This window comes from Falco punctatus (genome assembly GCF_963210335.1).
Source record: "Falco punctatus genome assembly, chromosome: 1".
Lineage (NCBI taxonomy): Eukaryota > Metazoa > Chordata > Aves > Falconiformes > Falconidae > Falco > Falco punctatus.
The window spans coordinates 58,516,210-58,540,762 of NC_137580.1; the positions used below are offsets into that span (position 1 = coordinate 58,516,210).

Below are 24,553 nucleotides of genomic sequence, written 5' to 3' on the forward strand. Positions count from 1 at the left end.
TGGTGTGCCTGTGGCCACATGTACCTCGTGGGAGGTGGTGGCATGTGTCTCGGCGAGCTGTGGGTGTGAGCCGGGCTCCCCGGGCCATTTCTCTCTGTGGCACCACGCAGAGTGTCAGGAAGCTGTGCCAGGGCACTGCAGGAGAGGGGTCCTGCAAACTCTCATGCCATTGTCAGTCCATTAACTGGCACTCTTTTGCCTTCTCCTTTCTGTTCCAGTTGTTGGTAGCTATGGGTACTTCCCCACGGACGTTCCTGATCCTGGCATGCTTTCTCACAGGTAATGTTCCTCAGTCCTCTCCACCCCTATCCCTTCATAAATTCCTATTTAAGCTTGCTTTCATTGTGTCCATGATAACAAATGCCAAACGGTTGCCAGCTGGCTACAAACTCAGTTTTTCTGCCCTTCCCTTCAGCAGGCTACAAGACCTACTGAGAAGGCAGTGCTTTCGCTAGCATGTGCCGACCACTTTGTCACCCCTACAGCTGCTGTAGCCTCCTGCCCGGTTTGTCCACCTGTGCAGGGAAAGTGACCCTGCCTGCCTCCAGCTGTCCCAGCCCTGTCCTAGCCAGGGTTTCTCCAGCAGCGTGTGCAGGTGTGGCTGCTTCTGTGGCCCCCCTGCAGCCCCCGTGCCACACCACCTCACCGTGCTCACCACAGCCCCCTGTGTGGGCTCCTTGCAGCCCCCTGTGCTGCACCACTTCACCGTGCTCACCCCCTGCAGCCCCCCATGCTGCAGCACCTCACTGCTCACCACAGCCCCCTGTGTGGGCTCCCTGCAGCCCCCCGTGCCGCACCACCTCAGGGCACCACCTCACACCACTTCACACCACCAGCTCACCACGCACCGCGGCTGCCTGCCCAGCTGCCCAACATCTGCCAAGCACGTGGGTTGGGAGGGGAGGGCAGGGCAGGCCTGGCCACAGAGCACCAGACACAGCAGGGGCCTGCAGGCTGAGATAGCACGTGCAGGGCTGAGAAACGGGCTTCAAAGACGGTCTGGGCTCCTGCTGCCGGTTTATTGCACAGAGCCCACGGCGTGACAGTGGGCCTAAGTGCTTGTTTATCACGAGCTACCCTATCTGTTTTGTACGGGTCATTTGATAGACTGGAACAGCCAATCTGTTTTCCTGGTGAATTCCCTGTTTTTTTTTAGCTTGTGAATCCTCTAATTTTCCTTCTGGGAGTTGGACCTGCACCAGCCCACCTACAAATTACTTAGGCTTGCAAATCTGAGGCAGTAACTGGAGATTACATCTGAAAACCACTGCCACCTACAACATCTAGTTCGGTGAATTAAGGTTTTATTTAGCTATAAAATTTTTGTACATTTTGGTTAGAGGTAGACCTGATGCACAAATTTTTGTTCTAAGCCCTTGCTGCTGCCCTTTGCAGAAATAGAAGCCAGAGGTAAAATGCAGGTGTTGTTTTTGAGAAGTGGTTTCTAACTTTCAGTTGTGAGCTTACTGGAATACTGACAGAACTGCCGCTTTCCCACTTTCCTGACCATTGCTGTAAGGAACTGTGAGATGCCCGTGACCCAGAAGCCAGCCAGCCTGTGGGATTCACTGGTCTGCAGCACAGGCGTGCCCACATTTGGGGCTGGGAAGCTGCGGTGTGTCTTGGGAACCACCTCTGTCTTCAGCTCTGTCTTCACATATTGATTTGACAAACAGAAGTGAGCAAGCAAACACTTAACATTTCAAAGGGAAGCCATTTGGCATCCATTGGGCAAAGCTCTGGCTTTTAAGGAGGGCAAATTTCCTGGGACCTCGTGCATCTGAATGGTCAGGAAAAAAGCTGCTCTGGATACTCTGTGCTTTCTTTCACTTCCCCATGCTGAGGCTGTTCTGTGTGTTCATATGATATTTATTTGTGTTTTTTTGCAGGACCGTTCCTAACATTTTGCCAGCTTCCTCTGCCGACTATTGTTCCCAATAGGAATGAAATGGTGGTACAGCTGAATTCCAATTTCACGCTCAAGTGCTCTGGAGACAGTGAAGTGAGCTGGCAGTACCCAGTGACCGAGGGAAGCCACAGGATAGACATTAGACATGAAGAAAACAACAGTGGCCTCTTCGTGACGGTGCTCGAAGTAGGAAATGCCTCGGCTGCTCATACGGGCTTGTATGTTTGCTATTATAACCACACTCAAGTGGAGGATGGGGAAGTGGAAGGGAAGGACATCTACATCTATGTGCCTGGTAAGTGGGGGTGCCACAGCCGTACCCAGAGTTTTGGATGGGAAAGCTGAACAGTGGGTGGTCAGAAGAGGCATATTGGTGGTGGCAATTTGCTCTCACAAGAACATAAATGACCCCAGGGCCATTTCCTAACGTGTAAATCCTGACCAACCCCTGTGAGCCTATGGATGTGTTCCTTTTCCTTTCTATTGATTTTCACATTTTTGGTAAGAGTTTCAGTTCTCAAGAAGAGGGATGAATTCACAATTTCAGAGCTGAGGTCTTCTGACCACCAGGGGCTGGGTAGCAGACCTTGGTGGCCAGGTCAGCTCTGCTGTGGGAGCATGTCCAGCCTTCAGGTTTGTCTGGCCTCTAGGGGGTGATTAACATCGATGCCAGTCCTTTCAGGGGTGACTTGGGTGGATGTTTTGGGATGTGTACTGACCAAAGCAGTGCCATGTCTGACACTAAAGCCGTTGCAAGATAAGGAAGGCCATATCTTGTTCTTAACCTGAATTAGGCTTGAACTGAGAAATGGAAAAAGCTCATGTGTGCACAGGGCCTGGGAAGTGCAAAGCAATGGAGACATCTTGGGGGTGGCTGTCACAAGGGAGGGTGAAACGAGAAGTGTTGTTGCTGGCCAGTCTGACACAAGATTAAAAATATGGTGCTAGCATGCAGTGCCCTGTAATTTTCAGAGCAAAACACAGCCTTCCCAGGCCCTGCACTGCCTTTTTCTTTAGTGGTGGAAAATCTGTTGGACCTTGAAAAAATGGTATCCCTTCTTTTCGGAAGGACCTGCCCCCAGCTTTGCCTTCCCACCTCCTGTTTCTGTTCCAACTGGAAATCTGTTTAAAGGCATTCCACACTATCCATGGGATGAAGATCTTTATTGTCATAGCTGAGAAAGGCACCAGAGGCCGAGCCACAAGCGACAGCCTTTGTAAAGCCCTGTCTGGAAGTTTCCTCGGCATTGGCTGGGGTTCAGGGGATAAGTGACACAACGGCAGGGCCAGGAAAGATCGAGCCAGTAGATTTGCAGTAAATATTTTGAACAGGAAACAAAAGAGAGAAGAAATTGCAAATCATCCTGCAAAACTGTAGTATGTTGTGAAGAAGATGATGTCTGCAACTACAAGAAAGACTGTGGAAGGGGAAAACATCAGAAAGCAATAACAGGACTTGTTTTAAAGGCTATTTAGCAGTGGCATTAAGTCTTTTCCGTTCACGATATGTGATTTGAGGACAGCGATTCTTCCAAGACTTTATTTCCATTTCCCACAACGAATGTGAAGTGTTTGTGTTCATTCTTGCAGCAAGATGTTTCAGCAGAGGCTGCAGGCTTTGGCGCATGTATCTTGATTTCCAAACAGCTCTAACCAAATCACCAGAAGATGTTGTTGCTGTTAAGCTGTCTTGCAGCTCGCTCAGTGAAGGACTATAAAGGCAAGAGATGGAAGATTTCTTCAAGAGTGCTTTTTGGTTTGGTTTTTAAAAGCCTCTAGACATCAGCCTACCAGATTTTCAGGGCAGAGACACCCTGTAATTTTTTCCACTCGCTAACCATCAAGATGTCATAAATGCAGAAACATATCCTTTTCTCCAAATTATAGAGAATGTTTCTGTTCCCACTATAAACTTTGTCTTTGCAATTGTTTTTCCTGCAATGAATTAGGAGGGCAATGGGTGGCAGCAACCAACTTTAGCCAAGGAGGATTACATTGAGACTTCACACAGTATCCTATTTTCACTAACAGCACACAGAAAACCAAACTAGGTGAATCCTGTTTCTGTTTTAAATTACAGTGGGAAAATGAATACATGGAGTTGGCAGCATCTTTGGCATGGAGCGCTGTGTTTGGAATATTGCTACAAAGAGCCTGCCAATGCAGCAGAAAGTCTATTGTTGGAGGGATTTGGATTGCTATTTATTAAATTTTATTATAAAGCTTTGCACAGAAGCTTCAGGCTAGCAGGGATTATTTGTTTATTCCGAATGGCCAAGTGGAGATGATTTGAGGGCTATGCTTTTTACGTTGGCTGTGTTATGCAATTATGTTTTAAACTCAGACTTTGGATTGGCTGGGTAGGGAAGTTGGCATGCATTTTGTTGACTTTAAAAGAAATAAAACTACCAGGTGTTTGTTTGCTTTTTTTCTGGTTAAAAACCATATTTTGAAAACCACATACTGTGACCATAATTAGCTATGTCTCATAAATGTAATGTTGGAGATAAGTACCTTGAACTATTTTTGATGAAATGTGGCTTTAACAGTGTTCAGCATAAACAACATGCAACTGATTTCTTATTTTTGACATGGAAAGTGTTTAGATATTTTATTTTCTTTTTAACTTTCCCCCCTGCTTATGTATTGGTTAGGAGACAGCTACTACTATCAAAGGAAGAAAAAACATCTAATTGAAGAAGAGTGATTTGTGCCAATAAAAGGGAGGATGTGTAATGATTTTTTTTTGGTGGTGAATGTTACACCTAAGTACAAAATCTTGTGTCATAAAAATAGGGTGTTTTAGTCCAAATTGTTCCCTGAAATCTTTGCCGTACTTGTATCTTGATAGAGTTTTCTATGGTGAAGTGAAGTCATCTCTACTTTAGTCCCCAGCAATTGCATGAATGTTTTCACATCCAAAAGTGATTTTCTTGCTTTTTGTCACTTGGCATACTTTTGCCCTCGCTGTAGGAACATGTCAGAAGCAGGTCTAAGGGGATTAATAATACTTTGCATTTTTTGTGGGGGGATCTTTTGTATTTTTCGCTCTGCATCCTGAATTGCCACAAAGGAGCCCAAGACCTTTCCTGTTTTGTGCTTAGGTCAAATGTCTTGCTAAATGTCACATCAAATAGCAGAACTGAGATACCACACACAATTACCATGCCCTACCTGCAAGCTCTGAAAAAGTGGGGTAATAAATTTTACAATCTATAATCAGTCATTGTTATCCAATTCCTGTACGTGGAGTTACTACAAACGAGACAGTGTAAAATTACCTCTTGTTTTTTACAGACCCAGACATGCCTTTTGTTCCTTCTATACCAGAAGACCAGTTCATCCTAGTAGAAGAAGGGGATCCCACTGTTATACCTTGTCGGACAAGTGACCCAAATGCTCCAGTGACTTTAGTCAACAGTTTAGACAAGGCTGTCTATGCTTTCTATGACAGCAAACAAGGCTTCATAGGGAATTTCCCTGCGGGGTCATATACATGCAAAACAATGGTTAAAGGCGTGGAGTTCAAGTCTGATGAGTTCCTCATCTATATTTTAAGAGGTACTTATTTTTGTTCATAAAAAAAAAAAAAAAGAAAAAAGAAGTTACAATGTTCAACCCAGTTCTTTCCTCACACTGTAAAAGCCCTGTTAGCACCAGCATCACTGGGATATATCGGATATTTCCCCGATGATGAGCTCCTTGCTCCTCTGGCAGTATTGCCAGTTACTTAGTTGCTACTTTATTTAGCAGTTGCATACAATTTTGATGAGAATGAAATGTTCTTAACTTTATCTCCTCTCCCAAATGTTTGCAAGAAAAGTCTTCCATAATCCATGTATTTTCATCCTGTTTGCTGAAACATATCTTAAAAGACATGGTGTTTCCCAGTAGCTTCAAACTGTAGGATTTTGGATATTCTGAAAAACAGCATGATTCAAATATTTTAAACCCCAGGTTTTTATTGATCAGCAAGGGATTCTCAAAGACAGTCACTAATTAGCAAAGTGGGAAATGCTTTTATACTGAGTGCCTTTTCACAGGGGCATTTGAGATAGGAACTTCTAATTGAAATATTATGCATGGATCATTTCTTTGTGGGATTGAACTCAATGCCTGTACAATTCATGCTTTAAATGCAAATTGTTTATATCAGTATAAGTCAGCAGCATATTCACTGGATTTTCCAGGTAATTTCTCAGTAGAGGAAGTGAAATGGAAATGTCCCCCTGAAATTGCACTATGTGAAAACTGCATATTTAAAAAACCTAAATCCACTCTCTCTCTCTTCTCTCAGCTACTTCACAGCTGCCGGTTGAAATTGAAGCTCTTAAAACTGTCTACAAAACAGGCGAGACCATCGTAGTAACTTGTGTGGTCTTTGACAATGAGGTGGTAAATTTACAGTGGAATTATCCTGGGAAAGTGGTAAATCTCTTTTTCTTTTTTTAAGGTGTTTTGTTTTGTTTGAATGTTTGTAGTTACTTCTTGGGGAAGAAGGTGGGGTTGTAAATTTTCCTTCTTTCCTCTGAATAAGGACAGCTGAGGAGAGAAAACAAAGTAATTTCTTTCATTTTTAGATTACCACAAAAAGGAGTCAGTCTCAAAAATTAGAGTTTGCTGTTAGTAAGTATGCAAACATGAGAGGAAGGCGAGGTACGGCTGGGAGTCCATCCTCCGAGGGAGAAATGCTGGCTTTCAGGTCTTGTGCTGGTTCAAAAAACGAAATGTTGTGGAAATAGAAAGATCTGGGAATGTATTGGATATCTGCATAAAGCTCTGTTGCTGAAGGTCTGACCCTCTAAAATGGCTCTCTTAAACCCTGGGTGCTTGGACATAATAAGGGACAACGCAAAATCAAGTCCATAGTCTTAATTGTTCCTCATTGTGCAGGTGTAAATGAAAATGACTCTTACAGTCAGTTTAATTACTCACTAACGAGAACTGTCTGGTAAGAAAACCTTGAAACTTTTGGAGAACCTTGAAAATTTTCAAACTGATGGAACATTCTTCTGCAGTGGAAATTTTTATTTAGCGAAACTTGGTTAGAGCCAGTCCCGGTCAATGGAGTATTTCAGAGAGTCCCATACAAAAAGGCTGGTAACTGAAGGAATGGAGTAGTTGTAGCGTACCTGGTTGTGACCCCAAATCCCACTCTTTACTTAAGTAAGTGAAAAGCCCAAGAGGAAAAATAATTCGAGAAGGTTTTGTTCTATTTTTCCTGTTACACATCATAATCTCTTCTGTATGCCGCCCTTCAAAACTAGCCCCTGCATATTTTTATTTTCAGCTTCTTGTGATAACATGGTCTACTATTCTCACCATCATTTTACTCACAGGAGTATTCTCCTTGCCAATAATTTTTTTTTTAAGAAGCAGAACATAGCATCTAGCAGGCAGGACATAGCATCTAGCAACTGGTTACTTATTTTTTGGTGGAGGGGATAAAAATTCACCCTACTTCATGGTAACTGAGCAAAGAAAACTCAGGTGGCTTTTACGTCTGAGGAGAAGGTAGTGCATGAGCAGTAAAATGCTTTTTCAGGCTGCTCACCCAAACTTTGAATGGTATTTGTTTTGAGTGAACAAAATATACTCTCAACCTCCTCACCCTTCTGTGCCTGACCCCCGAAGGGTGTATTTTCACAGGGACACCTTTTGTGCCTGTGGCTGAAAAATGCCTCCCTGACTGAGTAAACAAGTCTTCTGCTGCCATACAGGATTTAGATGGTTGCTTTCACTCCAGTGGCATCGTAGATCCTCAGTGGTGTGCTTTCAGCTCAGCTTGCTTACTTAAGTAAGGTTTTTTTTCCTTCTCCAAACTGCAGAAAGAAAAAGGTCTGATAAAGCTTGATGATATCAAAGTCCCATCGCAGAAGCTGGTTTACACCTTGACCATTCCTGAGGCATCAGTGAAAGACACAGGGGATTATGAATGTACTGCTCGGCATGCAACCAAGGAGGTTAAGGAAAATAAGAAAGTAGTCATTACAGTTCATGGTATAGTCTGTTTTTAGTGTCCAAAAATTATTAACACATTGGAAAACACCGTTCTTGAAAAATGCTGCACAGCATGGTTTACGCAAGGTTTTTTCATTTACAGACAAAGGCTTTGTTCACCTGGAGCCCCAGTTTAGCCCTCTGGAGGCTGTCAATCTACACGAAGTCAAAAATTTTGTCGTCGATGTGCAGGCATACCCAGCACCAAAAATGTACTGGTTGAAGGATAATGTGACTCTGATCGAAAATCTTACTGAGATTGTTACTAGTTCCAACAGAGTGCAGGAAACAAGGTAAAAATATTCTTCTGACCCTTACTTTGCCGTGCTGACTTGAGTTTCTTTTCCAGAAACCTGGGCACTGCTCCTGCTCTCTCTTTCCACCTCAATTTGTTACTTCTTCCTCAGTGGCGTTTAAAAATAATTTTTTCTACTCTAAAGGGCAATGCCTAGTCTGCCTCTTCTTTTTCCCTTCGTAACATTAACCTCTCCAAACCATAGAAATCCTGGTTTCTGTGCAGTAAGCCTCTTGAGTCCCGCCAACATGACTCCACAACAATAATCTCTAGCTATTTCCAGTAATATTTCCAGTAATATCAGGGGCTTTGTCAGATCCCTGCAGAATATAACTACGCCCACTTGTTTCTCACTTGCGTGTTGGTAGTTATTTACCGCTCAAGTAATGACTGTCATTAAAGTCATGCTAGAAATGCTAAATGTCACTACGTTATAATCTTTACATACCCAGATTACATGTTGCACCAAAATGATTTTTTTTTTTATGCCCGCTTCAAAAATACAAACAAAACTTCTTATTTCTGCAGGTTTCAAAGTATATTAAAATTGATCCGGGCCAAGGAAGAAGACAGCGGATACTATACTTTGGTTGCTGAAAATGAAGATGAGGTTAAAAGATACACGTTCTCCTTGCTGATACAAGGTAAGGAGCCCAGAGCCTTGACCACCAGAACTGATGGCACACAGCAAAGACTTGATCCACTTACACATTGGATTGCCTGGTGTATTAGGATAAGACAGGCATGAGCTGGAGCGTCCAGAGGAGTGTGTGCGTGTCGAGTCCTTGGAGCTCTCCTACCCTGATCCTGGCTTTCACTTCTGAGCTGGCCTTGAGCCAAAAAGAAACTTTATCCTCCCGCCTAAGTTATTCCAGCTGACAGAGGGGATGATAGCTCATTTAGTATGACATGAGGACGTGGCATAACCGCAGCACTTCCTTTTCATGGCTTTAGCCTAGGATCTGCTCTGTCCTGCAGGAGATGAGGACCTCCTGGATGAGCCTGGGTCTCTAGGAGTTGCTAAGCTGCCAGCCAAACAACACCTCTCCTGCTTTATTTGAAATTTCAGGCTGTTTTTTTGTAGATCCCAATGAATATGCTGACAAACTCTTGACTCCTTTTCAGTTCCAGCACTGATCTTAGACCTTGTGGACGATCACCATGGCTCTGCGGGTGGGCAGACGGTGAGGTGCTTGGCAGAGGGGACCCCGCTTCCTGATGTGGAATGGCTGGTTTGCAAGGACATTAAAAAGTAAGAGGAGTGGTTACTTTCTTATTTAAGATATGACTTGTTGTGTCCTTGATCAGCTTAGTGTTATTAGTTACCATACCATGTTTTCCTCATCAAGAGCCAGTGAGGTCTAGATAATTTTTTTTCTTTTTGGAGGCATGTCGCTTCTGTTTCGAGAGAGGTTATCAGTGCCCTTCCTATTGCATCCTGTAGGAGAAGACACAGTGCATCAGTTCAGGAGGTTTCTCTCATAAAAACTTTGTGTTCAATAAGCAAACTCAGCAGATTTCATAGTCCCGGTTTGAGTAAAGATCTCGGGAAGTAGCTGTTCCTCCTTTCAGGGAGTTCTTATCATTTCAGATAGTTCAATCTGCCTCATTTATGCTCTTGCGTGCTTCTAAATTTTCACTTGTAATTATTTTCTGCCTAATTATGGTTTTTACCTTCGAAGTATTTTAGACATGTGGAGTAATTACTCCCATTTTTGCTAGCTCTAGACTGGCTCTCTCTGTGGCTACTGGGAGGCTGTTTTTTCCCTGGGAGGTTATCTGCCAAGGAGAGGGAGACGATGCATGGAAGAAGGCTAGGAGCCCTGGGCACCTCCCAGCTGTGTTCTGCTTTCATTGTGCTAAAACCTCTTACTACTTGGTGGGATGATTGTCCTCCTAGTCCTGCCCCAGGGAGCCTTGTACAGCACTAAGGGTTCAGGGAGAAACAGAGATCCATCCAGTACTATAACTCTATGGGATACATAGTGACACCAAGGTCTATCTATACCAGACCGGCTGGGCTGCGTTGTCAGGCCCTCAAAGCAGCAGCAGCAATGAGGATCAGAAGGCAAATTATTCTGAGGGGAGAAAGATGCAGGCTTTCCACAGAGGCGGTCTTAAGCATTTCTGGTCTTTAAAAGGATCATTGTCAGAAGAAAGTTATAGGGAAAGGTGATTCTTGTTCTCTTCACTCTTCGTTATCCATACCTACGCTCAATGCCCATTTCCCCTGTTATTCTTCTCTGTAGGTGCAGCAATGACACCTCATGGGCTCTTTTGACTAACAATATCTCTGACATACACATGGAAGTCCACCTGGATGAGAAAAACATGGTGGAAAGCCAGGTGACCTTCCAGAAGGTAGAGGAAACCCTGGCTGTGCGGTGTGTGGCAAGGAATGACCTTGGTGCTGTTACTCGGGAACTGAAGCTTGTGGCTCCCAGTGAGTTCACTTTGTCCTTCTGTGAAGTTACCACAGCCAGTTTGACCCCTCTATAACACACTCCAGTCCAGTCTTAATAGTTTAAAAATAGGAATTGTTGCAGATAAAAATAAATGGAAATACATTCTTTCCTACCCTGGGACATGTGAGGATGAGGCATTCTACAGGTCTTCATGGTGCATCTGGGTTTTCGCTTATTAAACGGTTCCATGATTCATTTTATAATTTTGTGATATCACTGGCTAGGAGATGTTCTTCTGGACAATCTCTGCATTTTGTTTTGAAACAGGAAGGCAGAGCAGCCTGGGGCTTGGAAAGACTTTACAGTCACCAGCCTCAGCAACTGCCCCTGCCACATCTGCAGGACATGGGGACTGTGGTGGTACGGGAGGTGGGAGTCTTCTGTGTGTGTCATGTTCCTTGTGGCTCAGGAGGAAAACAGAGTCTGTCTTTTTACCCCACAGCCTTGCGATCAGAACTAACAGTGGCTGCTGCAGTCCTAGTGCTGTTAGTGATTGTGATAATTTCATTGATTGTCCTGGTCATCATATGGAAACAGGTAATGTAGAAAAGTATTTTGGTTTGGAGGCTGAGCCCTGCTGGCTTTTGAACTGCTCTGAAGTCCGGCACAGGTCTAATGGTTGGTTTTGCATTTAATATCCTTTGCAGAAGCCAAGGTATGAGATAAGATGGAGAGTCATTGAGTCCATTAGCCCTGATGGCCACGAATACATTTATGTGGACCCAATGCAGCTGCCTTATGACTCCAGATGGGAGTTTCCTCGAGATGGGTTAGTGCTTGGTAAGTTTCCTCTAAGGAACTAATCTCATCCTTCTCTGGGGAGAAAGACGATTAAGGGTAACTCTGAGGTCCCTGCTACCAGGAGTTGCGATCTAAGTGATGGCTATGAAGTGTAGAGCCTCTCTGCACCTGTCTGTTCTCTTTCTGCATCCTCTCCTTCCCCTACGTTGGTGTCAGCCTTAAGCTTCTTGTGTTAGTCTCCTGCGCCTCCATTCCAGCTCTCCTCCACATGCCCTGCATGCAGTGCTCACGTCCACATGGCTTAGGGGGCCTCTCGCAGCATTAAATGACCTCTTCAACACTCACTCCTGCTAAGCCACCCACAAGAAATGCATCAGCGGTTTTTATTTGCAAGACATTTATATACTTCTGTGCAGAGGCCAAGGGAAATCTGCAAGTAGTTATGTAGTTTTATTAAAAATATTTTTTAAGTTATTAATCCACATTGTGCACATATCAGTGCTGAGTAACTGCATAACTTATTTTTGAGGCTACTGCCTTCCTCCTTCTCCTTCTGCTTTCTCGCTTCGTTATTCCTGCATTGGAGTTCATACAGAATCCAACTGTAATTAGTTCTTCAAGGCTGGCCCGATCTGTCATTTATATCAATTTGGCAGTTCTAATGCTCTATCCAGGTAGTGCTTTAAATATACAAGGCTTTCCTCTCTTGGAGGTATCTGTGCGCCAAGTTGTATCACAAAATACAGGATAAGAAGATGAAATATGGTTTTTGTTTGATATATTTTAAGACACATACTCCCCTAGTGTAGTTCCCCTTCCCCATCGCAGAGAAAGAATTGATGTTCATTCTTGAAAGAAGCAGCACAAATTTTTCTGTTCAGGAATGATACCCTGTAATTAAATTCCCGTTGCTAATTGAAAGCTAGAGAAGGGTGGATATTAATGGAATTATTTTATTACAACCCAGACTTTAATTATATGCCTAAATAGGATTTGTCAGATCTGAGTTAACAGACCACCACTGTGACTTTGTCTCCATCTGACTCATGAGCACCAGCCTACTTCAATGCCTTCCTGTTTACAGGCATATTCGGGATAGTAAGTGCTTTAAAAACTAACGCTACATGTCCTTTTAGCAATCTGGATTGCACAAGCATTCTTCTTGACATGGTTAACATCTACCCACTGGCAGTTTTGCCATATGAAACGCTTGCTGGTGGGGACCTCTTTTGTTCCTGGGGCTGATAATTCTGGTTTGTGCAGATTTTCTCATATCAAAGTGGGAGATGACAGCAAAGCAATTACACCTTCAGCTCAGGGAGGCTCTGAAGCAGGGTACTAACCCATTTTGGCTCAGCCAGATGAGCATTTCCCATCCTAGCTGTGTAAGCCAGCTGGCATTTATTTGTTTTTCTAGCTAGTAGGGCCTGGAGTGCAGCGCTGCGTTAAATGCCAACTCTGAACATTGGCTGGCTGGAGCTTCAGTTGATAAATTTGGATTACACTGCAAGTTTTCCTTTGCTATCACCCCTCCACAATGTACGTAGTGCGCTGCTGTTTAAAGCTCTTAGCAGCCAGCGCCAGCCTGGGAGATGTGTAACAGAACGAGGAATGCGGTAGCGCAGAGAGCTCTTTGGATGCCACTGCCTTCTCCTGGTTCTGCTGGGAAGTGGCGAGGTCCCGGCAGGACCTGGACCCCCTCCTTCAGCCGAGGGGGCAGAGGGCAGGGCCTTTTGAGGAGTGGGGTCTGAGCGCTGCTGTTTCTTGGGATGCTGGGGTGGCTGTAGAAAGGTTACACAGCATTTAGGGATGTGGCACCTAATTTCTCAAGAGTCTAGAAGCCGGATGTAGGTTACAAAGCTTGTCACCTGACTGGCTTTTGATGTAGGCAAAGACAATTCTGGTTTAATTTGGGGTGGGCTGATCATCCCAGTTCAATTTTAGCCAAAGAAATTCTCACACAGTTGAGAAGGTTGTGTCTGGAAAAAAATCACAGACTTCACCTTTGTATTTGTGGCCCCCCGAGCAGAAAAAAAGCACCTCTCCGACAGGCGCTGCAGACCAGCTCTACGGATGGGTGCAGAGGCTGAAACAGCCCCCCCAGGTGCTGTACCTGTGCTGGCCTGAGGAGCCCAGAGCTCTTGCTGTGTCTGCACAGTCCCTCTGTGGCAGAGAAGCAGCGCTGCTCCTCTGGCAAGCAGATCACAGCGGTGTCTTTATACTGAGAAAAATAAACACCTGCTATAATTTTGGGCTCCGCTGAAGGCCTCGACGTCAAGAATGTGATGGCGTTACAGATGCCTTCAGCCCTTGAGCAGTCAGCTCCCACCTGGTTCCACATTGCAGGTGCAAAACACATGGGGCTTGGGCTATGTCTGCGGAGAGGGGTGAGAAGGGGAAATAGCAGTGATCGCTCCCCACCACTGCGGAAGCGCTCTCACCATCTCCACGTGCACCCTGGCTCAGCAGAGGTGATGGAGAGGGAGATGTGCACCTTGTGCTCAGCTGACAATATGGTTTGGGGAGGAACTGGCTTATGAAGACAAGAAGATCAAGGAACATCAGCAAATGCCATTGCATTCTGAAGGGCTGCATCCTGCCATATGGTTCCCAGACTTTTGGTCTGAAAAGTTTCAGGGGCCAAATTTCAGACTCAGGTTGTTTGAATTAGTCTGAAATTTAGTGGGAAGCTTTCTCACATCCTGATTAGGAAGAATAACCATCAGAGCACAAGAATCTTGAAAAGAAATCACATAGTTTTTGTATGCATGACAAACTACGCTGTCATAGTCTTGAAGAGGTTCTTCAGTGGTAACTCAGCTAAGCGTTCTTTAACCATTTCTTGTGCTTATTAATGGTGTAGATATCATTTGGCTGGAAATTTTCTTTTGAAAGCATGTATACAATAAAAGTGAGGGCTGTAGCTAGAGGATAACATATGGTGTTGCATGCCAGATAACACCTTCAGAAGCGTAAAAGGCGGCGGGTTCAAACTGTAAATGAACGTCAAAAGACAAAATGCCATATATCTCCATAGTAAAAGTCACTACTTCTTTCTGTGCTGCAAGTTAAAAAGTAACATAAAATAAAATAGAGAGCTTGTCAGGAATATGAAAATATCCTGGCATCTGGAGCTCATATATGGGTTTGTTCACTGAGTAAGTGTTGCCTTGATGAACTTGCTCTTCAATATGGAAACTATGAAATATAGTATTTTGGATTATGTTTGTGCAGTTCATATTTCTCTAAAATCTCACTCAATCTGTGCACAATTCTTCTGCACACTGTATCCATATCAGGAGACAGGTTATGATGATCCAAAATTTTTGTCTAAATTGATTTGTGGGAAGAGTAAAGTGTGTATAAACATTAGCTGTTTCATTACAGCACTTGGAAATTTGCAATAAAATTTATTCCAGCATATGAAACACACTTGTACATTAAACTTCAGAGAAGTTTCCCCTCATATGTGATCAACATGTATTTCAGCTCCTTGCAGAGCACTGATGGTCCTGCCTGCCTATTTCTAAATGTGCTGTTGATATACTTCAGTCTATCATGCTGCTAGATGTATCCAGGATTGATATTACAGCCCAAAACTGCAGCTGAGGAGTTCAGTTCAGACTTTTAAGTAAAAGACACAACTGCACTGTAATCAGGTGCTGACTGAGGTAGAGAAGTCAACTCAAACATCGGAGAATAAATGATTAGAAAGGATTAAGTGAGGGCAGCAGGGCACAGTAGGAGACGAATTTGAATGAGTTGACCTCCCATGTGCAGATGTGCTCCTGTTGTTTGCTTGTTTGTTTTTATTTAAGGATTGTACTTAATAATGGCATTTTATATTTGCCTTTTCTGTTTAACAACAACAGTAATAACAATAATACCAGTGGTCTGGCTAAGTGAGTGTGCTCTTTCCACACAAGGATCACAACTCATAGAGGAATGGCAGAAGGGAATGAGGCGAATTGCTGTTACTTTCAGAACTAAGTAATGCTTTCCCTTGTGTTCAGGTCGAATCCTTGGTTCCGGTGCCTTTGGAAAAGTAGTTGAAGGGACTGCATATGGATTGAGTCGCTCTCAACCGGTGATGAAAGTAGCTGTGAAAATGCTGAAACGTAAGTTGTTGCGGTTCCATTTCCCAGGCTGGGGAGGGCACGTTTCCACAGGGTTACTCAGGCATTGCTTGTGTATAAATAGATTCTCCACATCTGAAGCTGCAAGTGAACTGTGGAATGACTGAAATTTAAAATTATACTTTAGATTGCTTCATGGCTTTTCAAGATGGAAAGTATCCAGGCTTCTGAAAGTATCCAGGGTTTGGTTTTACCTGTAGGGACTGTAGCAGCCACAATAACTCTGCAAGTTCAGAAAAAGATAAAATAACCATGAAAGTCTGTGAACAAATGAAAGCTACACAACAAAAGAGAAATAGGCAGGCTTCGTGTGATAATCTTAAGTTCACTGAAGATTTCCAGGTTCATGAGAGCTGAGGATGTGATGCAGTGTCTCTGAAGGAGCCATGAAGAGCTTGTTTGTGTTGAAATGAGCAGCTTATAAAATGCCTCTGTGCCACCTGGGCAATACACCATACCCCTGGAGAGGGAAAAACAGACTGTGTCAGCTGTTGAGCTGCATTAAGTGAGTCCTTTATTAGTGATTTGTGACTCCTCTCCAAGTCCTAAGAAAGCCCACTGTCAAGTAAAGAGGACAGTCTTCTTCAAGAAACCATGGTAGCAATGCTTTAATGAGGAAAGCAAGGAGAAATTGTTTGTTCTTGTGAAAAAGGTGATTGCTCTCACTGAGTGGTTGGTGTGTTTTTTCAACAGCTACAGCTAGATCCAGTGAAAAACAGGCACTCATGTCTGAACTGAAGATAATGACACACCTTGGCCCCCACCTGAATATTGTGAATCTGCTTGGAGCTTGTACAAAATCAGGTGAGTTTGGCTGACAAAACGGAGGTTTGCTGTGGAGCCATCATTCACTGTTTAACAAGCACACAAATTTCAATTAAAGGATTTAACGATAAATATAAACAAATAAAAGGTTTCACAAACCTACTTGATATTTGGTAGTTGTTGCAGTTGTAACTTAGTAAATAAAAATGTATTAACTCACAAATTCTTTGTTTTATATTCTAATTTCTACTATTTTTTGAGTCTCCTTTCTTTCTTTCTTTCTTTCTTTCTTTCTTTCTTTCTTTCTTTCTTTCTGTCTTTCTTTCTGTCTTTCTGTCTTTCTTTCTTTTTTTCTGTCTTTCTTTCTTTCTGTCTTTCTTTTTTTCTGTCTTTCTTTCTGTCTTTCTGTCTTTCTGTCTTTCTTTCCGTCTTTCTGTCTTTCTTTCTTTCTGTCTTTCTGTCTTTCTTTCTGTCTTCCTTTCTTTCTTTCTTTCTGTCTTTCTTTCTTTCTTTCTTTCTTTCTTTCTGTCTTTCTGTCTTTCTTTCTTTCTGTCTTTCTGTCTTTCTTTCTTTCTTTCTTTCTTTCTGTCTTTCTGTCTTTCTTTATTTCAAGACCTCACTTATGAATGTATTATTTTGCTTTATTTTATCAGGTCCTATTTACATCATTACTGAATACTGCTTTTATGGTGATTTGGTGAACTATCTGCATAAGAACAGGGACAATTTCCTGAACCGACACCCAGAGAAGCCAAAGAAAGATTTGGATATCTTTGGAATGAACCCAGCTGATGAAAGCACAAGAAGGTGGGAAAAAACAGGAAAAAAAAAAGTATGACCTGCAACTCAAGCAGATGTCATTATTAACCCTTACTCCATTCCTCTCATTAATTGGTTTAGAGCCCTCCCTAGTTCTTATCATTAGGCTTTTATTTATCAGGTTTCATAGATCTGGGAAGGCTTCAGCACTTTTTGTTCAGTCTCCTTGACGTGTGTCCTAGATCCATGTTTTCCCTGTGTAGAGATGCTTGAAGTTCCAGGGCCACTGTGGGTTTTCCACAGACATCCTGAAGTCTCAAAGAACATTTCTATTAATAAAGCATGACCCAGTGTTCCTCTTTTCTGTAAAACCATCCTTTTGCATTTTAAAAGTACTTTTAAAGTTTTAAAAGTAAAGCACAACTACGTGGTTTCCTTGTTTCCCTGCTTAGGGCATTTCAGCTGCCTAAACCTCCTTCCCTGCAAACAATGTGGCAGTGTTTGTTCTCCAGGCTCAATACTCTCCTTTATCTACTGGTGGCTTAGCCCATCTCAACAGTTTCCTTATGGTTAATGTTCCCATAGCTTTTTCCAGATGATGGTGGAGGAAGCTTGTCATTGTACATTCAGCAATAAAGCAATGTCATAAAATCAGTCAGGATTCAGAAGGTGAACAGAGATTCCTTAAAAAAAATCACTCAGGCAAATAGAACAACTGACTCAGTAGCTGAGTGCAGCCAGGACTGTTCATCTGAGCATGGACTTGTTCATCAGGACTGGATTTGATGCAAACTGTTTGGGTGAATTAATTACATCTATCTTTTGGAATACCTTGAACTAATAGCCCTAGGTAGTAATACTTGGATTCAGTGTGGTTTTGGGGTTAGACAATATATGTTTACATACCTGTCTATTGACAAAAGGATAAATCTGAAGCGCTTGTGTTTGACTACTGTGATACATGGTAACATGTACTAATACGTGATAATATATGCTTATGTTACAATATATGATCTTTACGTATTCTCTACCAAGAAGCCAGCTCTTGTATTTCACAGCAATGCAGCTGTACACTGTAAAAGAACTGTTAGATCTACAGGGTGCTGTGGCAGGGAAGTCACCTGGGCAATACCAGCTGATACACCCCTATTTTTTTCCAATTTCAGTTATGTGATATTATCATTTGAAAACACTGGAGAATACATGGACATGAAACAAGCTGATACCACTCAGTATGTGCCAATGCTGGAAAGGAAGGAGGGATCCAAATACTCTGATATTCAGAGATCTGTGTATGATCGGCCTGCTTCATATAAGAAGAAGTCTATGTCAGGTAACATAGAATTGTCCCTTCTGCATACATCATTAATACAAGTAATTATTGCATAAATACATCTCTTATTTTTGCCCTCTGCATGGTCGTAAACTACTCAGCTGTGTTGTGCAAGTGTGTGAGTACAAGCTATAAGCTAAAAGCTTATGCTTGTGTTCTTCATGATGCTCTGAGGGTAGGAGTATCTGCTCCTGGAGCAGAAGGGGACCAGCGGGGTCCGGCTGTGCCTTTGCTCCCATGCTGAAGCGCTGAGGCTGTGCTCTGCCACGGGGCTGTAGGCACTCTTGGGGGGCAGAGACTTTGCCAGTCTTGTAGTTTGCAAGATTTTGAGCAATAGCAATGAACAATAATAGTAGCCATTTGTATTGCTGTGTTTCCACTGACATTTCACATTAACTGACACCAAATGCAGAACACTCCCAAATACTTTCCCAGGTTATGTAATGAAGATAATGAATGCATCCCATTCCCCAGCCCCGTTTTCAGAAACCAAATATGCTTTGCTTTAAAAATAAGCATCATCACTTTTGCCTGAAGGCCTCAGAAACTGAACCATATCCAGTCCCAGATTTACATGGCAGACTAATGTACTCATGCAGCGCTCTAGGACAGTCGGGGTGGATGAATCACTGAATTTTGACTGTTTTTTTGCTGACATCTTTCATAAAAAATGAGAAATCTTGCCATAGCATTTCTGACCCTTTTTGCTGGTATTGGATTACTCCCAGTGAATGCTTGCTGGGAAACATAACAGTGTTCAGCAAAAGCAAACGGATAAGAATGTACAAAAACCTAACAAAGGCACCACCTCTAAATAAATGTTTTTGTACCACACACTGAGTATTGTAAACATGCTGAACAAAACTTAAGTGAACCTTTCAAACGTCACCTTTTCCTGCAGTTCTGTGGGGAAAACAATACAGACAGGAGAAAACCCCAAACCTATATTTAATACTGGATGTTTTTAAGAAAGCAGTATGTGTCAGTGACTGATGCAGACATTAAAAGTGGTTAGTTATTATAAAAAAACTGGTTTGGTCATGCTACTCTGTTAAAATTATCAGCTCAGAATCATTATGGGTAGGAGGAAATGGATGCTGCTTTCATGCTCCACAGCACAAACACATTTTTCTCTCTTCTCCAATAGAATCAGAAGTCAAAAACCTTCTTTCAGATGACAGTTCAGAGGGCCTCAGCCTGCTGGATTTGCTGAGCTTCACCTACCAGGTTGCACGGGGAATGGAATTCTTGGCTTCCAAAAATGTAAGTAAATAAAAAAGTCGGTAAAACGAAAGAAAATGTAAAAATGTCTTCATCTCTGACTGTGGTTTTCCATTTAGATTCTGAAAACGTGACACAATATCATATTCTTTTTGGGGTTGTAGACAGCTTTCTCACTTACCTGGCAAATGAGATCACCACGGGTGGAAAAATCAAAGCAGCAGTCAGTCCTCTTCTCCTGTCGCATCCTGTGACATTCATGGAGTCAGGGTGCCAGAGACGGTGGTGGATCTAGGCAGGGTCTGGGTGGAGGGTCCATACAGCCACAGACCAGCATGGTCAGAAGCATAGACATGTCATTAGTACGTGATGGGTAGAAGGGGAAAGGGTGGTATCACTTTTGTCTCCTCCCCACTGCGGTGCATCTGCATGAGCCCTTGCTGGTTCTGAGGACTGGTGCTTCCCTGCCCCAGTTAGTAGGGTAATACAGGTGCCTGTTCAGTGGAAGATCTTATTAAGACTGTGCCCAAAAAGTGAACAGATCTTTTCCAGGGATCTTTGCAGGGGAATAGCCCTTGTGGAATTAGCACGTCCTTGAACAACTTAATTTTTCTCCATACAGTGTGTGCACCGTGACTTGGCAGCTCGTAATGTCCTCCTGGCTCAAGGAAAAATTGTGAAGATCTGTGACTTTGGGCTGGCTAGAGACATCATGCATGATTCCAATTATGTCTCCAAGGGCAGCGTATGTACTTCTTAATCTCCTGAGTTCTACTTTAACTGAAATGAGAGGTGTCAGTTTTAAATGCTATTTAATGTTCTTGCCATTCAGTGTTGGTTACGCTAATTGACTATTGGGATGAAGACTCCTGAGAACAATTTTTCTTCAGTTCATTAATTACTGTAACTTTCCTAATTCTGCTTCAAAGCCAAAAAGTACTTGGCCACACGTAGTACTTCGCAGGTTTACATTTTAACTGGCAAGTTTTGTGACTAGACAAATCATTAAGGAACTGTCACTATGACATGGAGTATAGTGATACACCAATCAATGACATATTGGATCTAGATCAGCAATGCCAGCTTTTGTATCATACCTTCAATCAGCCTGGTCATTTGCTAGTGATAAAATGAATACAGTTATGGTTTAATCAGTTTTGGTGGGGAGCAAATAGTAGCATCGCTTATAAACCTGGTACCTCTGTGTATAGTGCAATTAAACATAAACAGTAGCCAGGGTAACACAATTTTCTTATTAGAGAGAAGCTGACACTGGCTGTCAAACAATTGTAGTGGGAAGCATTTCTTTAACGACTAATCTGTGCATTTTGGGGTTTCTTTCTTTTTGCTACAGACTTTCCTCCCAGTAAAATGGATGGCACCTGAAAGCATTTTTGACAATCTGTACACAACATTAAGTGATGTCTGGTCTTATGGAATTCTGCTGTGGGAAATATTTTCTCTTGGTATGTACTGTGAATGTTTTCTTATGTGCAGTGATTTTTTTTTTTTTTTAGTTCAAACTGTTCTGCACAAAGTATTTCAAATTCTACAGTAAAAATATACATGTGAAATCAACTGTTATTCTTCTATATGGGGTTTCAGATTCCAGTGTCAGGTGTGAAGTGAAATGTCCGTACTCTTCCAAAGTTCTCATTATATTTCTTTTTGCAAGATACTTTTTGTTTTTTCTAGAAAACTAAAATCACTGAGTGAAAAGCTTTTGTGGTAAAGTATTGGTGTGCCAGGCCAGGATGGATTTTCTGGCTAATACAAGAAGGAACATGCTTCCCTTTTGCACCAGGGTGCCTGGGGCTGCATGCCAGCCCAGCGGCTGGTTTGAAACAGTCTCTTCATACGTGTTTCAAAAAAGCCTGTCTTAGTCCCATTACAGAATGAAAACAAGTGTCAGTCTTCTGGGATGCTGATTTCTCATTTCCAGGTCAGCACTGTTCACACGGTTAGTTTATGGCAGTGTAAAGTAGTTATGACAATGTATAGCAGTTACAGATGATGTATGGTTCCCAGCTGGGAACAGCCTGGCTCCTCAGCCTCATTAATTAGCCTCCCAGGCGGATGGCTGGCCTGCTTCAGTGAGCGTGCATAGCCCACATTTACTCTCAGTAGGATTAGTCACACCTCTATGGTACCTACTACTGCCCCACAGCAACCCCAAACCTAATGTTATTTTCTAGAATAAGTTGTCATATAGCTGCTGCTCAGAAAACAGCAGTTGCACCACTGTTTATGGTGTTGATCAGTGTAATCTCTCGGCATCATAGGATCCATTCCCCAGCATCCCTGGGAGGTGTGGCAGTGCCAATGAATAGCTCAGGAGCTGAGGCACCTGTGCTTCACTGCCCTGCCTGCAAGGAAGGTTCTGAAGCCCAGTTTTATGTGAAAATCCTGCTTTTGAAGGGCTGAGGTTTCTGGAGCAGTATTATTGCATGCTTCCTTCATCTGAGAAAGATGATCTTTCTCAGAAAGCAAAATGTGTCCTCAGCAACATTTTTAAAGAAGGTCAACTTTGACATCTTGCTGCAATGCTGACTTCAGCTTGCATGATACTTTTTATACATCAGTGACAACTGAGCATGAGTGTGATGATGTCTGTATGCTGCAGCCCCAAATGTTTGCCCAACTGTCAGCTCAGGGGCCAAGCCCAAACTTTTCAACAACCCATGCTCCTGACGTGTTAGCTGCGGTCTAAAGCTAGCTGCCCAGGTGGGAAGACTTGGGTATGGAGGGGACTGGCTCACACTAAGGCTTTGCCTTTACAGCTGGGAGGAAGCAAGTTACTTAGGCCATGCCACCCTCAGCGGTCCTGCAGGTGCCAAAGGCAATAAAACCCAGTGGAGCAAGTGACTTGCCTAAGTCACACAGAAAGCCAGTGGCAGAGCAGAGTCACGACCTCAGATCTGCCAAATGCAGGCTGATGACCTGATCCAGGTATCATCCAACCTCTGTGCCCACTCAGTGCATTCTAGAAACACTGTAAAGGTGTTTTTTTCTTAGTACCTACTTCAATCTTTCCTAGCCAACATTTCACATCAGAGCTTACTGTCATCAAGACAGTATCTCTGACGTGACACATTGGGTAGGAAAGATTAATTTTGATGGCATGTCAGATTATAGCGTTAACACTTTTTGACGTGAACAGCAAGACAGTATTTGGGAAGTTTGCATGGATAGTAAAGTACAGAGTAGTATTTTTTCTTCTCTTCTATCTGCAGGTGGCACACCATATCCTGGCATGATGGTCGATTCTACTTTCTACAATAAGATTAAGAGTGGATACCGAATGGCCAAACCTGATCATGCTACCAATGAAGTGTATGTGTGCATCCGGCTTTTCCACACCTGGACAGTCTCCAGACAATTTTGGCTTTAGTTTCTGTTTGGTTACTCATTTTCCATTTACAGATGGTTAAATTGGTTTCCATCTTAACTGCAGGTATGAGATCATGGTGAAGTGCTGGAACAGTGAACCAGAGAAAAGACCTTCTTTTTACCATTTGAGTGAAATTGTGGAGAGCTTGTTGCCTGGAGAGTACAAAAAGGTTTGCTCTTTGAATTTTTTTCTGTGTTTTCTATATACTGTTTTAGGGGGAATTGCAAGTGTTGTTCCAGCCATGAGAGCCGTGTCCACTGAACTGGCACATCCTAACCTATGTGGATTATGTGATTCAGACAGGGTCATTGCCTGTTTGGTTTCTGCATGCAGACTAACCGAGAGAAGCAGTTCTGCAGTATTAGCTGGGCAGCAGAGCTTTCCATTTCTAATGAAATCCTACCAACACAATTTTTCTGTTGGTGAATGGGTTTTATATATTTTCATGGCATTTTCATGGCATTTTCAAGGCATTGAAAGAGTTCTAGAAAAGGGACTACTTGGCCCACATGTTTATCTCTCTATCTCCCTCTTATCTACCTCTTTGGTAGACACCAGCAAGTTTTCCCCTCATACTTCTGATACCTCTGGACAAGCTCTACCTGCTCTATCATTCAGTGTTTCTTTTTCCCACCTGCCTTCACTCCCTGCCCCTCTCACATCTATTTATCTGTTTTGTGCTGCCACACTTACTCCTGTGCTGTCTAAAACATGCATGTCACTTCTCCCTTCAAGTCATTTTAAGGTGCTGGGCTTCTCCATCCAGTGTTGCTGGCTCATAGGGCAGAATATTTGCTGGGTTAATGAATCACAGCCATCCGTATGCGGAAAGGCAGCCTTAGTGAGTAGCATCTAACCAGGGGTTTGAAATTAACATTTTCAGAGCTATGAGAAGATTCACCTGGACTTCCTGAAAAGTGATCACCCAGCTGTCACCCGCATGAGAGGGGACTGTGACAATGCTTACATTGGTGTCACCTACAAGAACGAAGACAAGCTAAAGGACCGGGAGAGCGGATTTGATGAGCAGAGGCTGAGTGCTGACAGCGGGTACATCATCCCCCTGCCCGACATTGACCCTGTTTCTGAAGATGAGCTTGGCAAAAGGAACAGGCACAGGTAGGTCCAGTTTACAGGTCACGTAGCCCATAGTCACCGTTCGGGGTCATGTTTGGCAATGTGCATTAACACTTGTTAGCATCCTACTCTGCAAAAGGTTTCCTTAGCTCTGTTGAGAACGCTCACCGGGAAGGTCACATGAAAATATGGTGGTAGAAGTGGCTGCAGTGTTTCCAATGGGAAAAAATTAATTTTGCCTCTTTTGTGACTGCCGGGGGAAGGAGACTGCAGGTAGGGTGCTGTGTGTCACTGGGACTCCCTTGCTAGTTTGGCCAAGCCACAGTGGCTGGGTGGTGGCTCTGTGGACACATCTTGCCCCTACAGCTCGATGCCTTGGAGCTGCATATGAGATCTCAAGGGATTGATCTGTTCTGTGCAAGACCAGCTTTAAAATTTGGGAGAAGTTGGGTTTAATATCT

The 24,553-nt window shown here is 43.1% G+C and overlaps 1 protein-coding gene across 2 annotated transcripts in view; it reads left to right on the forward strand.

Annotated features, from left to right (window-relative positions):
• Positions 1–24,553, forward strand: part of PDGFRA (platelet derived growth factor receptor alpha) — a 35,667-nt gene that overhangs the window by 7,155 nt on the left and 3,959 nt on the right. For both annotated transcript variants that reach the window (XM_080385943.1, XM_080385944.1), the window contains exons 2-22: positions 219–279; positions 1,890–2,204; positions 5,207–5,470; positions 6,207–6,337; positions 7,738–7,909; positions 8,013–8,202; positions 8,733–8,848; positions 9,330–9,456; positions 10,454–10,647; positions 11,112–11,206; positions 11,317–11,449; positions 15,424–15,528; positions 16,240–16,350; positions 16,965–17,118; positions 18,237–18,403; positions 19,551–19,666; positions 20,247–20,369; positions 20,979–21,090; positions 22,858–22,957; positions 23,079–23,184; positions 23,899–24,134. In XM_080385943.1, coding sequence (XP_080242069.1) covers positions 231–279; positions 1,890–2,204; positions 5,207–5,470; positions 6,207–6,337; positions 7,738–7,909; positions 8,013–8,202; positions 8,733–8,848; positions 9,330–9,456; positions 10,454–10,647; positions 11,112–11,206; positions 11,317–11,449; positions 15,424–15,528; positions 16,240–16,350; positions 16,965–17,118; positions 18,237–18,403; positions 19,551–19,666; positions 20,247–20,369; positions 20,979–21,090; positions 22,858–22,957; positions 23,079–23,184; positions 23,899–24,134 — 3,116 coding nt within the window. In that variant the 5' untranslated portion in view covers positions 219–230. The remainder of the gene's footprint in view (positions 1–218; positions 280–1,889; positions 2,205–5,206; positions 5,471–6,206; positions 6,338–7,737; positions 7,910–8,012; positions 8,203–8,732; positions 8,849–9,329; positions 9,457–10,453; positions 10,648–11,111; positions 11,207–11,316; positions 11,450–15,423; positions 15,529–16,239; positions 16,351–16,964; positions 17,119–18,236; positions 18,404–19,550; positions 19,667–20,246; positions 20,370–20,978; positions 21,091–22,857; positions 22,958–23,078; positions 23,185–23,898; positions 24,135–24,553) is intronic.